The sequence below is a fragment of the Lontra canadensis genome, unplaced genomic scaffold (genome assembly GCF_010015895.1).
Source record: "Lontra canadensis isolate GAN:19392208 unplaced genomic scaffold, GSC_riverotter_1.0 scaffold49, whole genome shotgun sequence".
Taxonomy (NCBI): domain Eukaryota; kingdom Metazoa; phylum Chordata; class Mammalia; order Carnivora; family Mustelidae; genus Lontra; species Lontra canadensis.
The window spans coordinates 5,265,251-5,291,418 of NW_022631043.1; the positions used below are offsets into that span (position 1 = coordinate 5,265,251).

At 41.7% G+C, this 26,168-nt stretch overlaps 1 protein-coding gene across 3 annotated transcripts in view; it reads right to left on the reverse strand.

Moving 5' to 3' along the window:
• Positions 1–26,168, reverse strand: part of KHDRBS3 (KH RNA binding domain containing, signal transduction associated 3) — a 182,358-nt gene that overhangs the window by 15,434 nt on the left and 140,756 nt on the right. For all 3 annotated transcript variants that reach the window (XR_004384512.1, XM_032873485.1, XM_032873486.1), the window contains exon 7: positions 21,279–21,361. Coding sequence is in view for 2 of the 3 variants with exons in the window: in XM_032873485.1 (XP_032729376.1) it covers positions 21,279–21,361 (83 nt within the window). In the remaining variant the exon portion in view is untranslated. The remainder of the gene's footprint in view (positions 1–21,278; positions 21,362–26,168) is intronic.

Consider the following 26,168-nt stretch of genomic DNA (forward strand, 5'->3'; position numbering starts at 1 on the left):
GCCAAGCGCTTGAGGCAGGCATTCTTCCGTTCAGTCATGGACTCAATTACACAAAATCCCCACCTTCATACAGCTTCTGTTATAATGCGAGGGCAGACAGTAAGCAGTTTGTATGTACACGCAGTGAGAATAAGGGCGGGCAGACCTGCCTGGCCCGCCGAGAGCTGTTCCCGCACAGCCCACCCCGAGAGCGGCTTTCACGGTGTTCTGCGAGCAGCGTCTTGAAGGCAAGGGCGGAGGAGCAGCCAGCGCCTGACGGGGGCAGGGTCCCAGCTGCGGGCTGTGGCTGAAGGAGGTGGGCATGTTCTTGGGCCATGCGGGGCCAGAAGGGCAGTGCGGCCGGCACCGAGCGCCTGGGCGGGGAGGGGCTCCGACCGTCGGAAGAAGGCGGAGCTCCCAGTCCTACAAACCTCGGACGAGGGGGGGAGTTACTGGGAGAGTCCCACTAACCAGATCGGGCAGGGGTGATCCGGGGCGGGCCTGGGACCCGCAGGTTGGCGAGGCCTCTCTGACTTCTGGGACGGGGAAGCCACAGTCGGGAGACACGGCTGCAGGCACCGCAGACATAACTCTGGAGTCCTCGCCACACAAACGGCCCTTAACACCCGGAGAGGAAGACAGCACTGGGGGCCTGCATGCAAAGGCAGAGAGCGCAGATTTGGGATTGAGAAGGTTCCCTGGGTTTTGAGGCCTGTCCTAGCATTCGGAAGTAGTGTCACCTTGGGCAGGCAGCTTGTTGAGTTTCAGCAGCTACAAGTGTCTGAAAACAAAAGGTGCTCAATAACACTGCAGGAAGGAATGAGGATGTGTCTGGCTCACAGCTGCTGCTCAGGAAGGGACACAGCAGCTGGGGCTCTGGGGAGAGGGTGGTAATGGATGAGTAATAATTAAGTGAGCTCATGTCCACAAAACACTTGTCACGGGCTTGCCACGTCGTCGGTACAAAATAAACGGTGACTATTATTCTTAACCCTATTGTGGTAATTACATCTGCAAAGCCTCATTTCAGACGTAACAATTACTTTGTCAAATAAAAAGATTTTAAATGTTAACACAGGTTCGCCACATAATCAGAGACTGAGTTCGCCGTTTACAGCTGATGTTCCACTTCTCCACCGTGAAATGCTTGGGAATTTGCCCTCACTACAAAGTGCAGAAACTTATAGGCACTTTGCTGAATCAAAGGGAAGAAATCGACCTTGAGAGACCATGTGGCCCATCCCCTGCCTTCAGGCTAAATTGTCTTAATCGTCTGAGAGAAATGATTCTCTCTCCACTTTCCAAGACTTCCAGAAATGAAGCCCGAGTAACCTGCCACAGTAACACACTTGAGCAGCCCTGCCAGAAAGTACTTGTTTTATGTTTAACCTTAATCTCTCGTGAGACACTCAGAATCCTTTTTCTTTCCTTCTGTTCTCCATAGAGGTGGAAAGTACCACCTTCTGTGTAAGAAGGCTCAGGAAGACAGATTTGCACAGATGTGAAAAGGCCAAGAAGCCTGTGCCCTCCAAGTGCCTGGCAAGCCTGATTTACGGAGGACCTACTTCAACAGCCAGGACCAGCCGATGCTCACCTCTGGGGGCCGGACCTGCGAAGATTGAACGTAATAGTAAGAGCAGACAACACTTACCAAATGCCTACTGTGAGCCACGATCCTGCTAGGTACTCTCCCCACAAAGGATCTTTCATCTTTAGAACAAATTTACAATTGGGTATTATCTCTGTTTTAAAAGTTTAGGTTAAAAATAGTAACACTTTTCCACTCTTTAAGAGATTCTTACTTGTTACACTATCTCTTGAGAAAGATGGTCTTAGTAGAAGTTATTGAGATTCAGGTATCTTCACTGAACATTGTTCAACAGAAATTTATGGAACAGCAGCTATGTCCCAGACACTGGAGATGCATCAGTGAAAAAGATTTGGTCTTTGGGTATTTTCTGTTTGTTTTTTAAGATCTTATTTATCTATTTATGTTTGCTTGTCTATTTTTATTTGAGAGAGAGTGTGGGTGAACGAGAGAGAAGGAGCAGGGAGAAGGGCAGAAGGAGAAGGAGAAGCAGGCTCCCCACTGAGCAGGGAGCCCAATGCAGGGCTCCATCCCATGACCCTGGGATCGTGACCTGAGCCAAAGACAGAGGCTTAACCTACTGAGCCACCCCAAGATTTGTTTTTTGTGATAAAACTCTCTTGGTGTGGTGTGCAAATCAGACGGTGTTAAGTGGGCAAAGGGAATAATGTGACAAATGAGACACCCAGAGCTCTAAAGGAACTCAGAGGCAGGGTGTCTGAATCAGTCTTGGGGGACACGAGCGAGCTTCGTGGAGGAGGAAAGGTCTAAGCTGACTCCAGAGGGAGGAGCCAGAAAAGGAGAAGAAAGGCATTCCAAGCAGAACCACAACATTCTATCTGGCTTGAGAGAAAGTAGCCAGTCAGAGACAGGAATTGACTTCTCTAAAGTCAGGTGTCTACTGTGCCATGGAGTCAGGGGTAAGTCTAGTTACCGTCACCTCCCAGACTGATTCTTTCCACAACACTAACCTTGCACCACCGTCTAAGAACTGTCTCACCGTATACTCGAAAAAATAGGAAATACGTCTGGGTACTTTTTTTTTTTTTTTTTTTTTTTAAGCCATGTAATTCTGGGAGACCAAGAGACGATGGGAATTAGCTATCCCAGAGCCAAAAGCAAAAGCCAGAGAGCTCTGGGGTGCCGGACATGTCCTCCTGGTTGCAGGGGCGCACACACAGGTGAGCAGTCACAGAACCACACACTTCGGGCAGGTGTGAATTTATGTGCTTTGCTGTATATACATTATGTCTTGTTAAAAAGAAGAAAGTCTTAGAGAACAAAAAAACCCCTAATTTATGTGCTAAAAGGTAAGGTCATTTGTTGTCTGTTTAGCACACTTTTCCTTTCTTTCTTAGCAAAAGACTCCTTATAAGATGGGGGTATGTTGCTAGTGATAAGGCATCAGTCCCCCAAACTTCCTTTCTTAGATACTTCTGCAGGCCACACAGAAGCAAACTCACGGAGTGAAACTTCTGGGAAGTTTCCTAACAGAAGGCTGACCCAGCCAGGAGGTATGGCATTCTCCTCTTCCTCCTCCTCCTTTCTGCCCAAGCCCCACTGTGATGGTTGACATGTCAACAGCCATATCGAGACTGGAAGGAGCCTCAGGACACAGGGTAGAGAAAAAGGAAAGAAGGGGCCTGGCACTTAGTAACTATAAAGATGTGTCCCAGAAATCTGCAGTTGCTTACATTCTTACATGAGAGAAAAGAAAACTCTCATTTGTTACAGTTTATGGGTAATTCAGAGCTCATCTTAGTCCTAAAAGATAGAGCACTACATTCTGAAATAAGGGATGTTGAGTATCTCTTTTTCTAACGCAGAAACATCCAACTATGCTTTCTTATTTGAACATCAAACCCCTCTGTTGTGCTACTTCTTCCTATCAAAACTCTTGCTTAAAAGGTTGCAGATGGTTCTCCATAACTTAAAAAAAAAAAATAACTATGAATTTTGATTAGATTCCAGGAAAAAGGGAAGAGTAAAAAGGAAAGAATTTGTTTACAAGAGTATCTTTAGTTCACATTGTGCCTTTTTTCTTCCTCCAACAGCCCTGAGCCATGCCTCCAAGCAAGTCTCAGTGATGCTGTGTGCCTGTTTCCCAGCCCCACACACTGATGCTGGTGGTACGATGTCCATGCATGGCTAACATGACTCTCTTTAGAGACTCGTACTTTCATTTTTTAATTTTTTTTGTTTTAGAATTTTAACATTTTTTTATTTCTTTTTAGCATAACAGAATTCATTGTTTTTGCACCACACCCAGTGCTCCATGCAACACGTGCCCTCCTTAATACCCACCACTTGGTTCCCCCAACCTCCCCCCCCCCCCCCCCCCCCCCAAGACCCCCCTTTTTTTTTTTTTAAAGATTTTATTTATTTATGTGACAGGGATCACAAGTAGGCAGAAAGGCAGGCAGGGAGAGAAGAGGAAGCACGCTCCCCGCAGAGCAGAGAGCCCGACGAGGGGTTCATCCTGATATCATGATGAGCCGAAGGCAGAGGCTTTAAGCCACTGAGCCACCCAGGCGCCCTGTCATACTTTCATTTTTTAAGCAGGTTTCTTTTCTTACTGTCATCGTTTTGGAAGACAGCCTAGAATTAACAGTTATGAACCAGGCTTTGGAGTTGAACAAAGGTATTATCAGAAGCCAGGCTCCAGCATTTACTGTGTATATAAACTGAGGCAAAGTTAATCCAATTTTCTCACCTGGAGACAAGTTTTAAAACTAATTCTTTCAGGGGCATCTGGGTGCTTCAGTTGGTTAAGGGTCTGCCTTTGGCTCAGGTCATGATCTCAGAGTCCTGAGATCGAGCCCCACGTCTGACTCCCTGCTCATCAATGAGTCTGCTTCTTCCTCTTCCTCCCCCCGTTTGTGCTCTCTCTCTCAAATAAAATCTTAAAAAACAAAACAAAAAGCTAAATCTTTCATAAGATTGCTGTGAAGTTCATATAAAATAATGTGGTGCATATATACCTCAAGGACAGTCATTATTAGTATCATTAAAGCAGAGGTTCTTCCTAAACAAGTATTATTTTTCTCAGAGTTCTTATTTCCATGTTACATCATTTATTTCTGCTTAGAAAGAGAGGACCTCACCTTCAGTGATACAAATCTAACGACAACAAAAAAAAAACCCAACAGCTAATGGTTTCCTTCTGTTTGCACAGTACTCCACAATTTCATAACCTTATTTAAGTTTCCAGAGGTAAGTACTGTTTTGTCCACTCACTTTATCAATTAAATACAAGGTTTCATGAGGCTTAGTGCTGGCTGGCTCCACTCGCACAACAGAAGACGGAGCGGGGTTCAGTTAGACCTGCCTTTGACTCACACTTCAGTATTTGTACCACAGCTGTCAACTGCAACAATGAATTCATTTCACAGAAACACTAACATTTAGAATGAAGATTTCTTATGAAAAAACACAAGGAAACAGATCTGTTTTTAATAACACTTTTCTGGCAAAAGAGGATATAAAAATCGTTATCAAGTATGTATATCGGCACGAGACAGAACAAGGAAGTCTAATGCGGATTCTCTGTATGAAGCATCAGGACTGTGGATTAGAATGTGATGGAAGGTAACTGTCAAGACAGAGGGGAGTTTGGGGGGGAGCCCGTGAAGGCAAAGGGTCAGAGGTGGGTCCCCAAGTGACGAGGTTGGGAAGGTTGCTGAGAAGTTATTTCAGAAGCATGAAATATGTACCTACAAGTTTAAAAAATATAAGAAGATATTTTAAATTATATTTAAAAAATATAAGAAGAGAACAAAATGGGGGTTGGGTTGATAAGCCTATTTACTTGTATCTGTGAAGACCCATGTCCAACTACATTGTGTGCCAAGGCACATAATCTCTCCGTACTGGTTCCTTTGGCTCTTTCCATCGCATTCAAAATGGTGTATCAACATTTTATGAGCAATTTGCAGTATTTCATGGAATCGTTTCTTAATGGGAGTGTTCATGGGATCTTGAATTTGTTTTTGTAGCCAGTGCTTCCATCTGCTCTATGGAGGTATCTTCTGGAAGAGATTTCTGACACATCTGATAGTGGGATATCAAAGCGATTTTGTGTTACTTTTAAAGACATTTGATTGTCATCAGCAGTATCTATGCATGTGAACTATTATGTGAGTATGGAAGGAACCTCATTTGACTTTTTGCGGGATTGTCAGCATCCTTGTGAGACAATGTAGGACTAGCAAATGGTTTTCAGTATTTCTGGAGAAGCTGGTAGACACTAACTTGCATCTATGTGCATATCAAATCATTCAGTCTCACTCTTCAAATATGTAGAATTAAGATAATTTCAGCTATACCACCCATAACAGTTGTTTTTAAATTCAAATCCCACATTAAGAAGTTCAAATCATATACCTACACTGTTTTAAAATTACTGATGTGAAGTTAAATTCTCTACCTTCCCATTTTAGTCAATAAACATTTATTGAGCATTTTCTGTTTTAGGTGCTGTGCTAGGCACTGGGGGGGATGGTGTGACAGTGAAAAAATTTCAAGCAGACAGACACTGATCAAAGAAATTAGTTCAATATAAAATTGCAGTTATGAAGGAAAATTGCTTAATATTATGAGAAAATATAATCATAGCACACTTGAAAAAAAATCATTCAGCTGCAGTACAGAGAAATGACAGGAAAGTGGTCACAAGTGGAGGTGGGACAAACAGCACAGAGGCTACTGGTATTCTAGAAGCAAGCAAGACGATGCGGGCTTGGACCAGCATGGTTGTAGTGGGTGTGAAGCAAACCTTGGTCTAAAAGAATCAAAAAACCATGTCAAATTCTTGAGCTTGGTATTCGGGTCCACCATAAACTAGCCTCTACTGATCTTTCTCTGGACAGTTTCTGCGCCCTCCTGAGGCACTTAAGGCCTAAGCCTCGCTGAGGACAACTTATCATCAGCACACACACCAAGTCGGTGCCCTTCACCGAACTATTCCACTGGCTTGCTCCCTTCTCCCCTTTCTGGATTGCCAGATGCCCGGTAAAATGACCATCTATGATCAGCAGCAGTTAAGTAGATGATGACTAAACACCAACTCAGGCTGGGAGCTTTGTAGCAAGTACTTTTTACAAGTTTTCTTAATTTCATCCACGTTACTGCAACCGCCATGATTCTGTTCCTTTTCACTGCTGAGCAGCGTTCCACGGTCTGAAGACATTACAGTTTATCCCTTTGTGGAAGGGCATCTGGGCTGTTTCCAGATTCTGGCTCTCAGAAATAAAGTCACTGTGAACACTGTTAAATAAAGCTTTTTCTCAATACATATTCTTATTTCTCTGGGATAAAATTATTAGGAGTACAATTACTGCTATATAGGGTACATATATGTTCAACATTTTTAAAGAAACTGCCAAACTTCTCATCATCGTGCTGCTCTATTCATGTATGAGTTTTTTAGTTGCCCAATAACCTTGTCAACATTTGATGTTGTTAATTTTTATTTTAGCCATTCAAGTGCAAGTATAGTGATATCTCACCGAGGTTTTAATCTGTATTTGCACTTCCTCCATGACCTATGACTCTGAGCACTTTTGCATATTCTTCATGGCTATTTGAATATCTACTTCTGTAAAATTTCTGCTCTAGGTTTTCTTATAAAAATTGGGTTATGTTTTTCTTGATGAGTTGTATAGTTTCTTTATATCGTATACATAAAAGTCCTTTGTCAGATGTATGTGTTGCAAAGATATTTTCCCTGACTGTGGCTTATTTATTTATTTTCTAATGATGTCCTCTGATTAGAAGATGTTTGAAATTTTGATAAAGTCAAATTTCTAAATCTTTTCTTGATTTCTATTGTTTCAGTATTTTCTTCTACAAGCTTTATAAATTTAACCTGAAATCTCCAACCATCTCAAATTAACATTTGTAAATGTATGAGGGGTGTGTGTGTGAAATCAAATCTATCCCCACCTACACAAATATCTGTCACATCATTACTTACAAAGAACATAATTCTTTACCCACTGAATTGCTCTGGTGCCCTCAAAAGCAATTAGGTGCGGGTCCACTCCTGGATATCCACTGGCCTGTTACCCCTTCCACAGCACCATCCTGGCTTCACTACTGGGGTTTCATACACCGGAAAAGTCAGTATTCCAGATTTGTTCTTCATTATTGACTACTTTGGCTATTCTAGGTCCTCTGAATTTCATGTATTTTAGAACCATCTTATCATTTTGTACCAAAAAGAAACAAACAAAATCCCAAAACAAAAAACAAACCAAATCAAACAAAAACAAAAGAACCTGTAGGAGTTTAGATTGAAATTGTACTGAATTTACAGAAAATTTCAGGGAGAATCAGTGTCTTTATCAATATTGAGTCTTCCAAATCAAAAACATGTGGTATGTATCGCCATTTAGTTTGGCCTTTGTTACTTTCGATAAGCAACGTTTTAGTAACGGTTGTCAGTATAGAGATCTTGCACATTTTTGTTATAATTATCCTTAAGAATCCTCACACATCACTGGTAGAAATTTAAAATGATAGAATCACTTTGAAGAACCAGTCGGGCAGTTTCTTAAAAGGTCAAACATAAAATTACCACTTGAGTCAGCAATTCCACTCCTAAATACCTACTCAAGGGAAATGAAAACACAAGCTCACAGACTTGCACGTAAATGTTCATAGTAGTATCACTCATAAGAGCTAAGAAGCGAAAACAACGGTATCAGTCACTTAGTAAAAGTAGAAACAAAATGCAGTGTATCTATAAATGGAATACCATTTGGTAATAAAACAGGAATAAAATACCAGTAAGTGCTGTGATGGAGATGGACCTCAGAAACATAACGCTAAGGGAAAAATACCAATATAAAAGATCATATATTTTGATTACATCTAAATGAAATGCTCAGAGAAGGCAAATCTATAAAAACAAAAATGAGATTAATGGTGGGCTGGGGCTACAAAAGGGATTAGTTGCAACAGAGATGAGGGAATTTATTACTGTGATGAAAAAGAAAAAAGAAAAGTTCCCAAATGGGATTATGGTGACAATCACACAACTTTGTAAATTTACTAAAAGTAGTAAGTTTTTAACTTAAATGGTGAATTTTACAACATGTAAAAATATGTCAATAAGGCTGTTTAAAAATGACCCCTAAGTATTTTATGTTTTTGACACTATTGCACACAGTGTCTCTCGGGGGCCGTCTTCCACTTGCTAACTGCTGTGGAAGTCGAGTCTGTGGAAATACAGGACTTGTATACTGGCTGCATGACAACTGACAAGCGGACCGAACAGACTGAGTAGTTTTCAGTGGGTCCCTTAGGATTTGCAACTACCTGATCATGTTATCAGAGATCTGTACGCCCACTGTTCCTTTTCACTCGCCTTCCTGCCCAGATCAGGCCTCTCAGCACAACACTGAGTTCAAGTGGAGTGTGGGCAAATCTGCTTTGTCCCCATCCTAGCAGGAAAGCATGGACTATTTCAGTAAAGAATGATGTTAGCTTGACGTGTGTGTGTGTGTGTGTGTGTGTGTGTGTGTGTGTGTGTTCTCTTGCAGATGTCTTCTATCAAGTTGGGGAAAACATTCCCACTATTTGCAGTTTGCTCAGACCTCTATTTGTTATTAATCATCAGTATATGTTAAACTTTGTCAAACATTTTTCCTGCATTTATGGAAACAATCACATGATTCTTCTCCATTAGTTAATGTGGAGAATTATGATTTACTTTCATGTATTATATAAATACTGCATTGCTGAGAGAAACTCTATTTGATCATGATAAAGTAACCGACTTTTGATCTGCTAACATATTTTGGTGAATGAATTTGTGGTTATGATCATGAGGGATAATCTCCCCATCTTAAGATCCTCAATCACATCAGCAAAGTCCCCTCTGCCATCCAAGGGAACATAACTCTAGGTCCTACAACCTCTAAGTGAGGTTGTGGGTGTTTTGGGGAGCCATTATCCACAAGCCAAGGCCGTCACGGGCCAAGACAACAGTCTCCTTATCTTCACAGTTTTAAGTTTGCAAGCTCCGCCAATCATGCTGAGACTCATAGACAGGAAGAATTATTATAACATATTCTTGGACACTTAAAACATTTTGTTCCTAATTATTCAAAAATATCTTATTCCAAAGGGAAATTTGAAGCTTCCTATTAAAAACTTAGAATTACAGACTCAAAGGGAAGACGACAGACTTTAAGGATGCCAGAAGACATGAGACAGACCCCATCAGGGGTCTTCTGCACAGACCCCTGGCTCCCACAGATGGCCCCTCGGGCAAACACTGTTACCTCCTTCAAGTCTTCCATCACCTCCTCCATGGAGCTGAGCATGACTGCCATATTTAAACATGAGTAGCACTAGAATTTAAGCTCTACAAGGGCATGATCCTTACCTTTTTTGTTCATGGATACTTATCAAGCACCTGGGACGACAGTTCTAGGAAATAGCAGGTACTCATGTTGTTTGCTAAATGAATGAATGGAAGCCATTACAGAAATTCCAACACTGTTTTTTCTTTGGGAAACAAACATTCACTTAGCAACTATTTGGTAGACACTGAGAAAAGTGATATATATATGTGTATGTATATATATATACATACACATATATATATCACCTCATTATGTAATGCGTACTAGTCAAAAAGGACATTTCTCAATGTTGGCTGCCCACTGAAATTATCTGTAGAGTTTAAGAACTTTCAGATAGCTATGCTACATCTAAAATCCAGATTAAAAACAAGCAGCAGCAGATTGGTTTGGGCACCTGCTTGTTTTTTTTATAAATTCTGTATCAGTGACCCTCACACAGAGCCAGAGTGTGGGCAACGTGCATTTTCACCAGAGACTTTCAATGCATCAGACTTTTTACCGTGTTTCCAGAAAAGGAACTTTTAAAACAGATATAGACTTCTTAAATGTTATCCATTTAACTGAAAACCACAGAGATCACTTCTCTGACCAGTAGTGTCCGAGGTATGGGGAACAAAAAAGACAAATAAAAGGGTCCTTGCTACTGAGAGCCTCTCTGTACAAAAAGGAGACAGAGTCTCAGTAGTCTAGTAGGTACTACTAGAAAATGGAGGCGAGGAGAGTGTTTTGAAAACAGAGAAGATCGGCTCAGTGCTTAACAGCACACGGGAGGAAGGGGGTTGGGGGAAGCTCGCTGGATGGCAAAACCCCTGATTCAAGGAACTGCAGCTCCACTGCAAGCCGTCTGGCAAGGAAGAAAAGGCAAAGAAAAATCATCCTATTTGTGCTTTCTTAGAAAAGTCTAAAAACAAAATGCACATAATGTTTATAGAAAAATATAACCACAATGTCTTTAAAAGGTATGTGTGAAGAAATAATTGAAGGAGCCACAAAGGAATTAAATTTACTGTCCTACTTCATGCTTTGACATCTACTTCATGAGTAATCGAGCAAATTGCCCACAATTCAATGTAAGGTTAGAGCATCTGGGGCTGACGACATGAGGCTATAGACAAAAATCGGGGCCAAATCAAGAGAGGCCTGGCTCCCATAAAGGCTCCTACTGGACAGGATGGTCACCTCCCTATCCTTTAGTCCATCCTCTTTAAAAATGAATTGCTAGAATTCACAAAATTACTATATTGGTAAGATTACAAACTGCCAAGACTGAACACCACGCCCCCCTTCAGAAATCTCCTTGTTTTTCTATTTGCCATACACGCTTTTCCTCTCTCTGTAGTCACATTTTCCTTGATCATAAACTTCAAATAATCCAAGGGGTAATCGCTCTCCTGGAGAAGAACAAGCAGACTCTACTGGAGATGTACAACATATGGTACGCAACCGTACTGTCTTCCCGAATTCAGAAATTCTGAATCTCAGACTCTTAGCCCCAAGGATTTTAGATAATTACAGTAATGATAGCTAATGATAGCATGTACAGTGTGCCAGAGCTGTTCAAAGAGCTTTCTGTCTATTAACTCATTTAACTCTGTAACAATCCTACGAGGAGCTTACTGTTACCATCACCCATGGTTTCCAGATGCGGAATTTGAAGGGCATGTTCTATACTGGGACCTCAGCCACAGTGCTGGTCAGCGCCGAGCCAGGGTTCAAATCCAGGAGACTGGCCCTCCGCCCCTACTGACTAAGCCCTGACTCGGCCTTCCTTAAGGCACTGTTTGACCTGTTACTTTGGCCGAGGTGATATGGATAGGTTTCCTTCCCATATCTAAAATGTCATATCTCTTTCCCTGAACTTTGCCAAAACTGTTGATTCTTTTTAAAGAGCTTTTAAACATACTTACTTACACTGTCGGCTACTCACTGTACAGTAAGCGCAGGCATGTACTGTGCAAATGCTGAGTCAAGGGTTACAAACACTTCTGAGGTTCCTGATAAACATTTGTAAATTACTTCCCAAAACGAACATATCCCTTCATGATGACAAACAGAGGGGGGAAATACAGTTTATACCACGTCTGAATTATTTCAGCCGCTAAAGTCATGAATCCAATAAATGAGGTTTGACTAGATTTTTGAGCAATTCAAGCACCCTGACGTTCGCTATTATAAATCATTCTTCACAAGTAACTTCAAGCTTTGACCTCAAGTCTGTGCTTCCAAACATGTTATGATTCTAAACAATCTAAATTAAATGAAGCCTTCAATACCTCTCTACTTCACAAATGAGGAATCAAAATGGCAAGCATAATTTTATTCAGATTATTTATTTGTTGGGATTTTACTGGCAGGAGACTTCCTCAGAAAAAGACTGCACAAGTTTCTAGACGGAGACTATACTCCTAACAGGCGCATGGAGAGGAGTAGAGCAGAGTGCTCAGACCGTCTGGGCTCACACAGGAGCTCCAGCACTTACCTTCCACGTCCTACAAGGTCTGTGCCTCGATTTCTGCATCTATAAAGTGGGATAATAGCTGCAGCCCCCTGCGTAAGGCTGCACGGTGCTCAGTCTGGTGTGAGTGAGCTGACGGAGCTGCTCTTTATGTCACATCAGCCATTCCAGAAAATCTGTCTTCTCAGTCAGATATTGTCGTCATTTCACCGATGAGGAAAGACTGCAGGAAAACCATGCAGCTAAGGAAGTGATGGGCTGGGGTTCAAACCCAGGTGTTTCCGGTTTTATAGCCCACAGTCTTTTAAACTAAATCACATCACAATGTAATTAAATAATACAGGATTTGTCAGGAAAATTCTTCTAAACATCAATAAAAACACATTTTAAGGATGTGTGAGACAGGAGGAAAGAAGACGTGGGTAGAGTCAGAGCAGATCGCTTTCTCTAACAGAACTTAATACTTTGTAGTGAAGGTTTAAGATCGGGGTTTGAAAAGCAACACCCCGACTTTTGGGCACCCCGTCGCACAGTCCACGTGTCGGCAGTGCTCGTCCTCCCCTGCGCGCTCCACGGCATCTGTCGCTGCTCTGAACGGCTGATCATAAGCACCGCTTTAGTCTTCTCAACGCCATTAAACAGATGGCAGCGCTAAATCCGAATGATGTAGTACATCTCCCGGGTGGACTGTGTTTTCACATGCTGCCATTATTCTGCAATTCCTCAGTGATAAATCTCACGAGTTCTCACGAACACGAAAGACTGAACCGACAGTGGCAACTGATTTACTACCGCTAGCCTGCGTCTGCCCCATCCCGTGTTCCCGTGGACTGGTCTGCTTCACGCGTGAAGATTCCACACGGCTGGCACGGGAGGTGGGTCCTCTCCACATGGAGAGGGACAGGTTTGTCCACTTGTTGCCTCCAAGGGGAGCAGAAGAACGGGGGCTTAGGCTCTCAGAGAGCTGGGTATGAGACCTGACTTGTCAGCTGCGTGACCTCAGTCAGGCTCACATTCTCTGAGCATCCGCTTCCTTCCTGATGAACTTACAGATTTGTTCTATCCCCAAAATATCCATATTTTGGGGACAGAACAAAATGGCAGGCATCAGAGCCTCTGACAGGGTAATGAACGCTTCCCAAGTACTCAAGTGATACTTGACTTCTTCAAAGTGTGCTCGCTTAATAAATCTGGAAACTTTTCCTTTATTTTTTACTAATTTAATTCTAAGGAATTTCCTGCTGAAGCTATAAAACTTCCTGGCTTGCTTTCAATATAGTCAAGGTATTGAGTTTAGTAACTCCAAGGGAGGCCCGATCATGGCCCTGGTTCACTGACCGCCCCTCCCCCCTCAGCAGTGGCACACCCCAGGGGGCCAGTCCCCAGAAAACAAACCCAGTGCAGTGTTGGTCACACTGCAGTCCCTCCTGGATGGCTGTCAGGACTTCTGTCATCCATGCGCACCACTCATCCTACCAGTGACTGAAAAGTCGTCTCTGTATTGACTCTTGATTTCACCTCCATGTATCAGAACTGAATTATAGCGATATTCATAAAATCGTGTGCTTGACATGCTAAGTATATTTTCCCAATGATTTTAAAATCTATCATGAGAACTGTAAAAAGAGGTCTGCCTGTGTGCCATCTGAAATCGTGTTGTGAAACATCAGTGGTATGTGAACTACTCTTGGAAAAACACTCCTATAATAGAAAGAAAATGGGCTGAAATCAAGAGTCACCAAGTGAGTAACTTATTAAATCTTTCTCTGGGTCTGTGTTCCCAAGAATAAGCTGGGGGTGATCATTTGCACCTGTTAAACAGGTTAAACTTCACTCCAGAGGAGACAGACACCACATGCACGTATCTCTCGGAGTGTAACCCGTACTCTGCAGGGCTGGTCAGCGCGCAGTGATGGTCCTCAGAGCAATTCTCAATCCTGCCAACACTTCAGCCTCGACTGTCCTTCCCTCCTCCCTTCTAGGTGCTGGCTTCCCCTTCTCACAATAGCCCCCCTCCTTTCTTACTACAGAGTCTTTGGCTGATAATTAAGGAATTTATGGGTTTACGGTATAATCTGGGCTGGTATCTCTGCCTTGCGCCAACGTCTGCACAACACGGGAGGGACGTACTTGTTCGTCAACAGCTCCCGCCGCCTAGTCTGCGCTCAGAGGCATCGTAGGTAGCCGTGCAGCGAGCAGAACACGACCCAGGGGAGCCGGCCGGGTGAGAGCACACGTGACAGAAATCTGACCAGGCAGAGTGAACAAACTCTGATCCACACCAAACCATTGCTGCCTTTAGAAAAGTCCTCGACAGGCCAACAAGACACCACACACATGGCGATTTTCTTCTGAAAAACAGTTTCACTGATGTTGAAGTGGTTACAACTTAAGCTAAACAACAGGTCCTCATCTCCAAAGTGAAAATCCCAAACCCTTCTCCGACCTCCACGGTCGGCTCTTGAGAAGGCACTGCTGGACATGCAGTCCCTTCAGCCGCCAAGAGCAGCGACAGCAACTGGGCGCCGGGCATATGGCGACATTAATTTTTGTCTCACTGCTTCCCTTGGAATTGGTATTTGAAAACAAACCCAGAGCGCGCACAGCTTCTGGCAGCTTCCGTCACCCTGCCTATCCAGATAGAGGGCATAGCTGCTGTTTTCCAAAGACAAGTCAGTACGATTCTACATTTTCAAAAATTTTTCTTAGCTGGATAATGGTTCTTGGCATTAGACAAAAACCCAGGCTCCTCTAGCACTTCTCGGCTGTGTATTCTTGGGAAAGTTGCTAAACACTGCTCTCCTCAACTTCTGTGTGCGGGCACTCACCACGTGCGGCCACTGTGAAAAGCGGAGATACGGCATGTGAAGAACATAAATGCTGAGTGCTAGACTCAAGAGAGCCTCCCAAACAGACAGCTATTATTCCTAATTCTTTCTTTCAGAAATACTAGGTGCTTTCACAGAGATTTTGGAGGATGAAATGAAATACGTACTTGAAAGTACGGTCAAACCACAGAGCTCTTGGGAAACTGGAATGTCCTATTAAACTCATCCAGAAACTCACGATTCTTACCACACAGTCATCCACTAACACTTTTCTGAAAACTTTTTGTTCTACTTTCTTTATGAGCACAGTAGGAATCAAATATTCTTTTGAGAATTTACAATTACTAGGTACACAATCGAAGATACCTTGATATTTTTAATAAATGTGATGACTTGATTTACAAATTTATAGCAAGATGATTATTACAGTAAAGCTCTTAACATATTTTCTCCTCACACTATTGTTACCTTCTTGTATGTAAGAAGCCTGCAATCTACTCTCCCAGCAAACTTCCTGAATCTGATAGTGTTATTAACTATGGTCATCGTGTTTTACACCGCAATTATTTTAGGATAAATAAAACATTCAATAAAGAATGAATTCTGTTTAGTTTAGAATGAGATGGATATATTTACAAGTGATTTCTCAGGGTCAAAATTAGGACTTTTGTGAAGTCTCAAGTCATGTGAGGGGAGGGGCAGGTGTCTGAGGGCCGAGGCCGTCCATCACCAGCTCTTTCTATGTACGATTGCTGCTCAGGAGGGGTGTCTAAGGAAGTCCACCATAACTATTTTTGAGCCAATGTATATTAGAACAATTCCAGTATTATAAAGAATAGTTCATATTTCTCTTCACAGTAATTGTGTGGACAGCTTGTCACTCATTAAATGTGTGACGTTAGAGAAACAATGCCTTGTTTTACACTACCATATTAGCACTATCAAGGTCACTAGAAAAATCAGTAGGGAAATGTAGCTGAACTATACTGAATTTTCTATCACTCTGCAGGGATCCTCGTTTGTACTCTAATTTTAATACAAGGTATTTGAAAATCGGGAGAAAATAATTCCTAGTTTGTAAAACCTCCTGAGAGAAACTGTTGTTTCTACAGCAAAATGGTGTCATAAAATGATTACAGCTTATGAAGTTTAAACGTCATTAGTGAAAGGGACCCTTCTGCACAGCAGATAAAAATACCCAGTGGCCACCCATATGAGCCTGCTGTCTTGCTCTATTTTCTTTTCAAGTGGGTTCTAGCTGCTCAGTTCTAGCTAATCCCAGTTTATGTTAAATACTGATACTGACCATCCCAGGGGGAAGGAGCCCTCCAAAAGGTCCCCTCTCTCTTTTCTCATTTTCCCTATAAATCTTTGACTCACACAATCCTTCCAGATTGTCTAGTACCTTCCCTATGTGAAATGAGATGCAGAAAAATTTAGAACTGGGAAAGGAGGACAGCAACCAGGATTTACTCAGCGCAATGTGCTAACTGCCTTACACCGTGCCCTAACTGCCGTACACAGATTACCTCATTAATTCTCTCACAGAAAAGACACTGTGAATGACATGATTTCTCCCTACCCCCCAACAATTCCCACAGACTGTAGGCTTTCCTGTCTCATTCAGCTTGCAGGCTGACCATCTACAGAAGAAACAGAGCTATCCCTTCTACAAGCTGATGCTTAGAGAGGTCAAGTAACTTGCCCAAAGCCACAGAGCCAGCAAATACTGAAGTGGGGTCTAACTACAGGTCAGCCAGACTCTAACCACTATGGCCCAGATCTCCAGAAGTTTTTGATAACACATCTGTTATCAGAAAGAAAACCACTTTCGTTCTTATAACTGTAACTGTTTTTGTGTAACATGTGCACTAGAGTATTAAACAGTTATATTTACACATAACACGAAACATCAAAATAGAAATTTTGAAAGTATGAATATGAGTTGACCCTCCCTAATTCTCTTTCTGCACTTGGTGAGCTGACTTGCTTCCCGGAAGGGTGTAGGCCCTAATCTGGAGATGCTGTACCGTGTGCCTGAGAGACAGAGCGAGCCAGTCTTTAACTCTGCATTATTCAAGAGAAATTTGTAATTTAAAGCTCTCTAGTAGCCACATTAGAAAGAAGAGGAAGAGGAAGAGGAAAAGGAAGAGGAAGGAGGAGGAAGGAGGGGGGAGGAGGAGGAAACAGGTAAAATAAATTTTAGTAATACATTCATTTTATATTCTTTATTTCATGCTAAGTTTAGGACTCTGGCGTATGTCCTACATTTCTAGCACACCCCCATCCGCACCAGCCACATTTCAAGGTACGCCAGCCACATGAGCTAGTGGCCACCGTGGTGGACCGTGCAGGCGAACCTCTGCTCATGCTTTCTTCCACACCATGATGTGCCAAAGAACATTTCAGAACAGCTCTGTCATCTCAAAGCAGATCAGGTGAAGAATTCTGAGTCATACCGAACATTACAACTACGGCACAGAAGGGGCTTTCAAATTCTGATTGAGAGAATTATTGAAGTACAAAATTAATCTTACAGACCCTGAAGAGTCAAATCCAAGGAACAGCAGACTACAGGTCATCGGGTGTTAGCCGGTGTCGCCTGTTAGTGAACATTAAGGCTGTGTGCTCCCTGAGAGCGGTGGCACTGAATGCTACTTGCTGAAAGGATCGAATGTAAAACTGGAAAAGTAAGAACCTTCATTTCATGAGTCCTGGCGTACAACATTAATTACAGCATAAATGGAATTTTAGGTGTGATTAAGGTAGTCCAAGTCTGATAAGGAAACACCTCCAGCTCAGATGGAGGCCTGATTGCTATGGGATTCTAAAGTCCCATGAAGTATTCGATTACTGAATACTGTATATGGGAAATACTAATAGGAATTCCTCCCGCTGAAATCAAAGCCATGACAAGGGGAGAATGGAGGCAAGGGGACACAGGACAAAGAGGATGCTGTGGGGCCAAGCTGGGTCTGGACCACAGCTTGGGCTTCTGAGTGTGTGGGTGAGTCACCTCACCTCTCTGAACCTGTATGGGAGGGGATGACGTGAGTGGTATGAGCAATATTTTAGGGCGTGCTGAGAGGGGAGAGAGGATGGACAGGACCAGGTGCAGAGGAAAGGCTCACCAGCTGAAGACAGTGGTGATGGTGATTTCCTTGTTAATACTCACTACCTGATCCTGGGGAGAGTCTGAAAGTTCGCTATTCTAATTCTGACACACAGACTGTTGTGCTTAAAGCACTGTCGCCATATGTGCCTGTTATGGGCCGGACCATGTCCCCCGCCCGAAGCACATGCTGAAGCCCCCAGCCCAGTACCTCCGAATGACACTGGAGTCAGAGACAAGGCCCTCGAAGAGGTGATTCAGTTAAAATGAGGCCCTTTGTGGGTCCTAATCCAGTGTGACCGGTACCATCAGAAGAGAAGAAATGCGGATGCACACGGACACAACAGGGATGCATGTGCACAGGGAAGGACCGTGCAAGGCCACAGCGAGGAGGTGGCCATCTGCGAGCTGAAGGAAGAAGCCTCAGGAAACACCAAATCCCCCAACACCCAGACCTTGGACTTCCAGCCTCTCTAACCATAAGGAAATAAAATTCTGTTGCTTAAGCCGTCTGGAGTGTGGAAATTTATTACGGTGACTCCTACACACTCCTACAAACTCCTACAGTCCATGAAACCATCTTTCCATCCCACCCCACAGTACAGCTGCTTCCCTTGGGTTTATCGGACGGAGCTATCCTGTCGGGCCTGCGATGCTGTGGGGAGGACGCGTGTGGCCACGGACCTCGGTGCAAAGCCTGCTCCTCTGCTTGTAAGCTGTGTGATCCCAGGCAAGTCCCCTCGTTCCTGGAAATCACAGTCTCCTTCTTCTATAAAAGGGCTCATGTCTATGTCACAGGTCATGAGGATTAAATGAATACTCAGATTACCTAACAAAGAGTGGCTTCTACATTTGTCAGTGTGGGCAATTCGCATACAATTCTCTGTCTTCCTTCAGGTGTGATGAGGTGCAACACTGAAAAGATCACTTCAAAGAAGGCAGACTGGCTGTCAAGCAAGATGTCTCTTTAAGTGAGTCTTCCATGACACTGAAAGGCCTTATAATGCACCAGCCTCTTAATTGGTCTCTGCCGCTAGGCTCACCACCTGTCAGTCCAGCCCCTCCGCTGCCATGGAATGACACTGACTCTAAGTCGAAAAGCACCGTCCCAGCGTGTAACTCTACGGGCTCCCCACTGCTTGCCGCCTGCAGCGGGGAGCCCCACCACCCTGCAGGGAGTCGCGGGCTCCTACCTCATCGCCTCCCTGCAGATCAAGTGCAGCTCCAGATACCACTTCCCCCGCCAAGCCCCGGCCCTGCTATTCCAGCTCTGTGAAATGCCCTTCGCTGCTAGTAGCCCAGTGACTCTCCCTTCCACTTCGCCTTTCGCAGTGAAATGTCCTCAGTGTTCTCAAGCAGACTTTAGCGCTGCCTACTTCCGGAAATACTGAATTTCCCCTCAGACCTCCCATAATGACAGTCACATTACACTGCTCTTGAGTATTTTGTCGTTGTTGTTGTTTCCTTCTAGACTGTGAGCATTTCAAAGAAACGGTCTCTGTCTCAATAATCTTTGTATTCCAAGCATTGGGCACAGAGCCCAACACACGTGCACATTCAATACATGTGGGGTGAATGAACCACTGAAGCAGTGAATGCCTGGGACCCGCCATATTAATAATGTCACCATCCTCATCATGATCATCATCACGGCTTAAAGTGGAAAGGCGATACGCTTTCCAAGTCTGGGCTCACGTTGTGGATTGGTCAGTGACTCCTCTGAGCCCTCATTTCCTCATCTGTAAAACAGATACAGTAACTCCTGCTGTTACCATGCAGATTAAATGAGACATGTGAGTAAAGGCTTACACTCCACCCGGGACTTCTGGCACATTACTCAATCCTTCCTCTCTACAGTGGAACAGGGCCACACGCTTGATCCAGTTGCTGGGACACTAACAGGAGGTACCATATGTAAAGTCTTGGTTAGCACCCATCAGTGCCAGTCCCCCAGGCTGTGCCAACCCTCTCAAGGACATGAGCACAGCGCACCAGACTCCTACTCAAAAAGACCAGTTGAGACTGCAAGTCTGAAGGCTCTTAACTATTATAAGTTATATGAGAAAAAAATCTGACATGAGCCAAAAAGAAGAAAGAACTTTCTATCCATGTCAGCCTCAATGCCAGAGCTCAGGAATAACAGGACCAACCTGTTCAAAGTTGCCTGGCACTACATGAGTTCATCAAAACAACCACATAGTCCTTATTTTTTCATGCTTCATAAAGCCAATTATTTGTATATATGTCTATCTTTGTACTCCACTTAGAATTTTAAACAAAAACCAAAAGGTTTTTAGGCATTTAAGGAAACATTCTGAATAGGAATAAACTGATTTCATATATCAATGAACATCAAGGTATATTATATCACAAGAGGTAACTATAAAGCTCTGTTTTGCCTCAGATAACACTTACTTATTTCTGGGTAAATACCTCTTTAGAAAATGAATTAGAGCTACCTCATTATTCACAAATAGGAATCTGAAGTTGTTAGAAAATAGGATCACTGCTGCTAAGAAACAGAAAAGTTATGTGAATGCCAAACAAAACTTCTGGGTCTTTCCACCACAGGCACTGACAATGTAGGATATTTACACATTGCTGATGTGGTTTTAAGCCTTAGGACTTGCACAGCCACAGACTTTGTAGACATTCTTCCTCCTCAGAATATACCGAACACCTAAGTTAAATTTTTAGAGTAAAAAATACTTCCATTTTTATTTTTCAAGCCTATTGCTTTAGCACTATGACAAATTTGGGAGGAGTAATCATGCTAGTTGGTAGGATAGAGAGTGCTTCTCCAATTAAAACAAACAAAAAACAAAGCATGTCAAGTCACGGTACTCTTGCTGTCTGATCATCCCCGTTTCCCAGAATGTAATGTACATATGTGGACAGAGAAAAGTGTCTGTTAATGGGGGTCTAATCAGAGATCGACTCTTACCTTTGGGCAGGGGTGCTATAGCTGTTATCATAGGAATCATAACTCTGTTCGTCATAAGCAGTGCCATATCCATCATCATAGTCCTAAAATAAAACAGGAGAAGTATAAAAAAAGGTCAGAAAAGTTTCTGGGGAAAAAAAAAAAAAAACACTCTGCTTTTAGTAATTCTTTATTAATTCAGCTAACATTTAACTATATATCTAGGTATGGTACAAAGAAAAATGTAAGAGTGACATCAGTGAAAATGATGAGTAAAAACCTCCAAAAATTTTCTCTACAAAAGCCAAAAGAAACTGGAAAAGTTCTCAGAATCAACATTTTCAAAAGTCTGAAAATTAACAAAAGGTTTGCAGAGATCTAAGGAGCATTTATTTCTAAAAACTTGGCTGAATCTTGGTACAAGCAGTGAGCTCTGTGATGTTTTAATGAGTCCCTTTCCAACCCACCATTCCCAGCTCTGCGGGAGCCTTGAAAACCAACAGCTGTAACCACAGTGGACACCAGCAGTCTGGGGACCACTGGAGGAAGCAGAAAAGGGTGATGTTCTTCAAAACCTCATTTCCAGAGTATTGTATTTGACCTGACTTGGAGCTCATCCAGTGCAAAATGCCTTTTCCCTGGGGGGTATTCAAAGAAAATAATTAGAGGCAATTATATAAGATTTTAGCTGCTTGAGGTAGTGGAACAAACAGCAGTCTAATCAAAAGCCAGCAAGAGAAGTGGGAGGACAAGATATCCATTTGCCCTTTGAATAGTTCTGACACACTCCTGGCAATCTAGAAGATTACATGTCTGCAGAGTACCATGTAGAAGCCCAGGAAAGACCTGGGAAGGTCCTGAGCTCTCCTCTCCAGGGATCTGTAGGTTCAGCACAAGAAAGAAAGGCAAAGCCAAGGAAGGAGTTAGTTGTAAATCAACTGGCTGAGTCTTAATGACTTGTTCCAACATGTTAGGGACTTAGTTTCCAGGAATTCATTAAAATCTCTGTCCAATCATTAGCTGACCACTAAGGTAACAGACGTTTCAGTAACAACACATAATAAATATCACAATATTTTAGTTTGGAAAAGTCATTAAATAAAAAAGGAAAACAAAAATACTGGAAGAAGGAGCATTTCGTTTCCACAGTTGGCATATTAAGTTACATCTCTAGTTTTATTTTTTATTTTAGATCTTATTTATATATTTGAGAGTGAGAGAGAGAGAGAGAGAGAGAGAGAAGCAGACTCCCCACTGAGCAGGGAGCCTGATGTGGAACTCGATCCCAGCACCCTGGAATCATGACCTGAGCCGAAGGCAGACACTTAACCAACTGAGCCACCCAGGAACCTCTAAATCTCTAGTTTTAAAAAGAAATTAGGTGATATGCAAAGAAACATGAAGGTATGGTTCACACAGAAGAAAAAAGTAATCAACAGAAACTGTCCCTGAGGAAGCTGAGACACTGGACTTACCAGACAAAGACAAATAAGTTATTTGAAATATATTCAAGAAACTAAAGGATACTCTGTCTAAAGAACTGAAGTATGAGAACAATGCCTCACCAAATACAGAGTATTACTATAGATATAGAAAATAACAAGGAATCCAAAGAAATTTTTGAGTTGTAAAGTACAAAAAGTGAAACGGAAAAATCACCAGAGAGGTTCAACGACAGATATAACTAGGCAGAAGAGAGAATAAGTGAACCTGAAGACCAATCAATTGAGAATATCCAGTATGAGGAAGATAATACAAAAAGATAAGGAAACAAGTTCTCAGAGACATGTGGGATACCATCAAACATGAATGTATGCATAATGTGGTACCCAGAAGGAGAGGAAAGTAAGGAGAAAAAGATTATATAGAAAAATAATGGCTAAAAACTTCCCAAATTTGATGAAAAACTTTAATCTACCAATCTACCAAGAAGCTCAAAAAATTCCAAGTAGGGTAAACTCAAAGAGACCCATGCCTACATACGTCATCATCCAAAATGCTGAAAGACAAAGAGAGGATCTTAAAACAGCAAGGGAGAAGCCACTCATCATGTGAAAGAGATTCACAATAAGATCAAAAGCTGATTTCTCAAGAAAGACCAAGGAGGCCAGAAGATGATGGGATTGCACATTCCAAGTACTAAAAGCAAAAGACTGTCAACTAAGAATTCTATAACCAGCAAAACTATCTTTCAAAAATAGAAAAATTAATGTATTCTCAGGAAATAAAAACAGAGAATTCATCAATAGCAGATATGTTCTATACAAAATAGTAAAAGAAGTCCTTAAGGTAAAGGGAAAGGTCATTAAAAAGTAACTTGAATCCACATGAAAAAAATACAAGTAACACTGATACAGGTAGCTACTTAAAGAAATACTACACTATAATATTAAACTATAGTGTTTTTGTTGTAATTCCTTTTTTCTTTTGTAATTCCTCTTTTTTTCTTGTTTGATTTAAAAAACAACTGGATGAAGAACTAACTACAATTCTGTGTTGATGGGCACACAATGTATGAAGCTGCAACTTGTATGACAGTAACAACACAAAAGTGGGCAGGTAAGGACATAGCTAAAGAGGAGCAAAGCTTTTGTGTACTGTTAAAATTAAGTTGGTGTTATTTTGAAAAAGATTGACATAAGTTAAAAAGTAAATTGTACTCTCCAGGGCAGACTAATAAAATAAGAAACAAGAAAAGAGAGGGGCCTGGGTGGCTCAGTTGACTCAGCATCTGACTCTTGGTTTCATTTTGGGTCATGATCTCGGGGTTATGAGACTGAGACTGTATGAGGCTCTGCTTGAGATTCTCTCTCCCTCTCCCTCCCCCTTTGCTCCTTCTCAGCCTACACATGCATGTGCACTTTCTCTAAAAATAAATCAATAAAATCTTAAAAAACAAACAAACAAACAAACAAGAAGGGGCGCCTGGGTGGCTCAGTGGGTTAAAGCCCCTGCCTTCGACTTGGGTCCTGATTCTAGGGTCCTGGGATCGAACCCCATGTCTGGTTCTCTGCTCAGTGGGGAGCCTGCTTCCTCCTCTCTCTCTGCCTGCCTCTCTGCCTGCTTGTGATCTCTGTCAAATAAATAAATAAATAAAAATCTTAAAAAACAAAACAAACAAAAAATAACAAAAAAAAAAATGACAATGCAGTTAAAGTGATCCAATTAAAAACTCTAACAACAGAAAGAGATAGTAAGGTACAAAAAAGACATAAGACACAGGGAAAAAATAGCAAAATGGCAGATATAAAACCAACTTTATTAGTAATTACACTAAATGTAAATGGATTAAATGGAATAAAAAACAGAAATTGGCATCAATGTTTATGAGATCCAACCACTTGCTGTCTATAAGTGATACACTTTAGATTCAAAGATAAAAAATACATTGAAAAAAAATAAAGGATGGAAAAAGATACACCATGAAAATACAAATCAAAAGAGGACTACCAGAGCTGCACTAATATCAGACAAAATAGACTTTAAGATAAGAATTGTTACCAGAATAAAAGCACATTTACTTATAATGATAGAAGAGTCAGTCTATCAAGATGGTAATTATAAAAATGTATGCATGTGTGTATATGTGTGTGTGTGTGTGTGTATAACAACAGAACTCAAAATATATGAGGCAAAAACTGACAAAATTTTAAGAAGAAAAAGATAATCCAACAATAATAGCTGGGAACTTCAACATCATAGTTCAATAATAAAAAGAACATTAAAAAAAAGATCAAAAAATAAATAGAAGATTTGAACAATACAATCTAATTATACCTAACAGCTATAGAACAGTCAGCCCAGTGAGGGTGAAATACACATTCTTCTCAATACACATGGGACATTCCCCAGGATAGATCATACATTCTCCCAATTCAAAATTCACTACAAAGCTAAGTAATCAAAACAGTGAGGTACTGGTAGAGATGCAGATCAACAGAAGAGAACCGAGTGTATAGAAATAAACCCTTACAGCTATGGTCAACTCACTATCAAAAGACTGCCAAGACAATTCAATGGTGAACAGAACAGTCTTCTCAGCATATGGTGTGGGAACAACTGGATACCGGCATGCAAAAGAATAAAGCTGTCCTGTAATCTCACACCATATACAAAAACAAATACAAAATGCATCATACATCTAAGTATACAAGCTAAAATTATACAACTCTTAGAAGACATCATAGGTGTAAATCATCATAATTTTCAAACAGTTATGAGTTTCTTAGATATGCCAGCAAAAGCACAAACAGCTGATGAAATATAGACAAAAACAGACTTCGTCAAAATTAAAAATATATGCATCAAAGGACATTAGAAAGACAGTGAAAAGACTGTCCACAGGATGGGAGAAAATATTTCCAAATCACATATCTGATAATGGTCTCATATTCAGAACATAAGAAGAGCTCTTACAACTCAACAATAATAAAACAACAATAACAATAACAACAACAACAAGAGCAAAAGCCATCCTCCTAGTACAAACTGAAGACATTCTGCAGATTTAAAAACAAGAACACTGTGGTTATCTGAAAAGCACTGTGGAAGTCAAAAAGGTCCAGAGAAATGACCATTTTATAAAATCAAATTAGATATATTACAATGACATTTATGTCCATGAATGTATGAATTCTACCCTGAAACTGATCACCAAGTTTCTGGTGTTAGTCAGTTATATAGTGACCTTGGATTAATTGCTATATACTTAATATTTAAATGAGCCTGAAAAAAACACCTATTTTGGAACATTGGTCTTACCAGTGTTAATCAGTTTAGTGATTACCACCAGATCTCTTGAAGTAGAGAAATGTGGTCAAGGGGTGAGAGAAAGGATCTGGAGTTAGATGAGCTTCCATAAGTTACCATCAATGATTTTAGGCATGCTCATTCCCATATCGAAATCTGTTT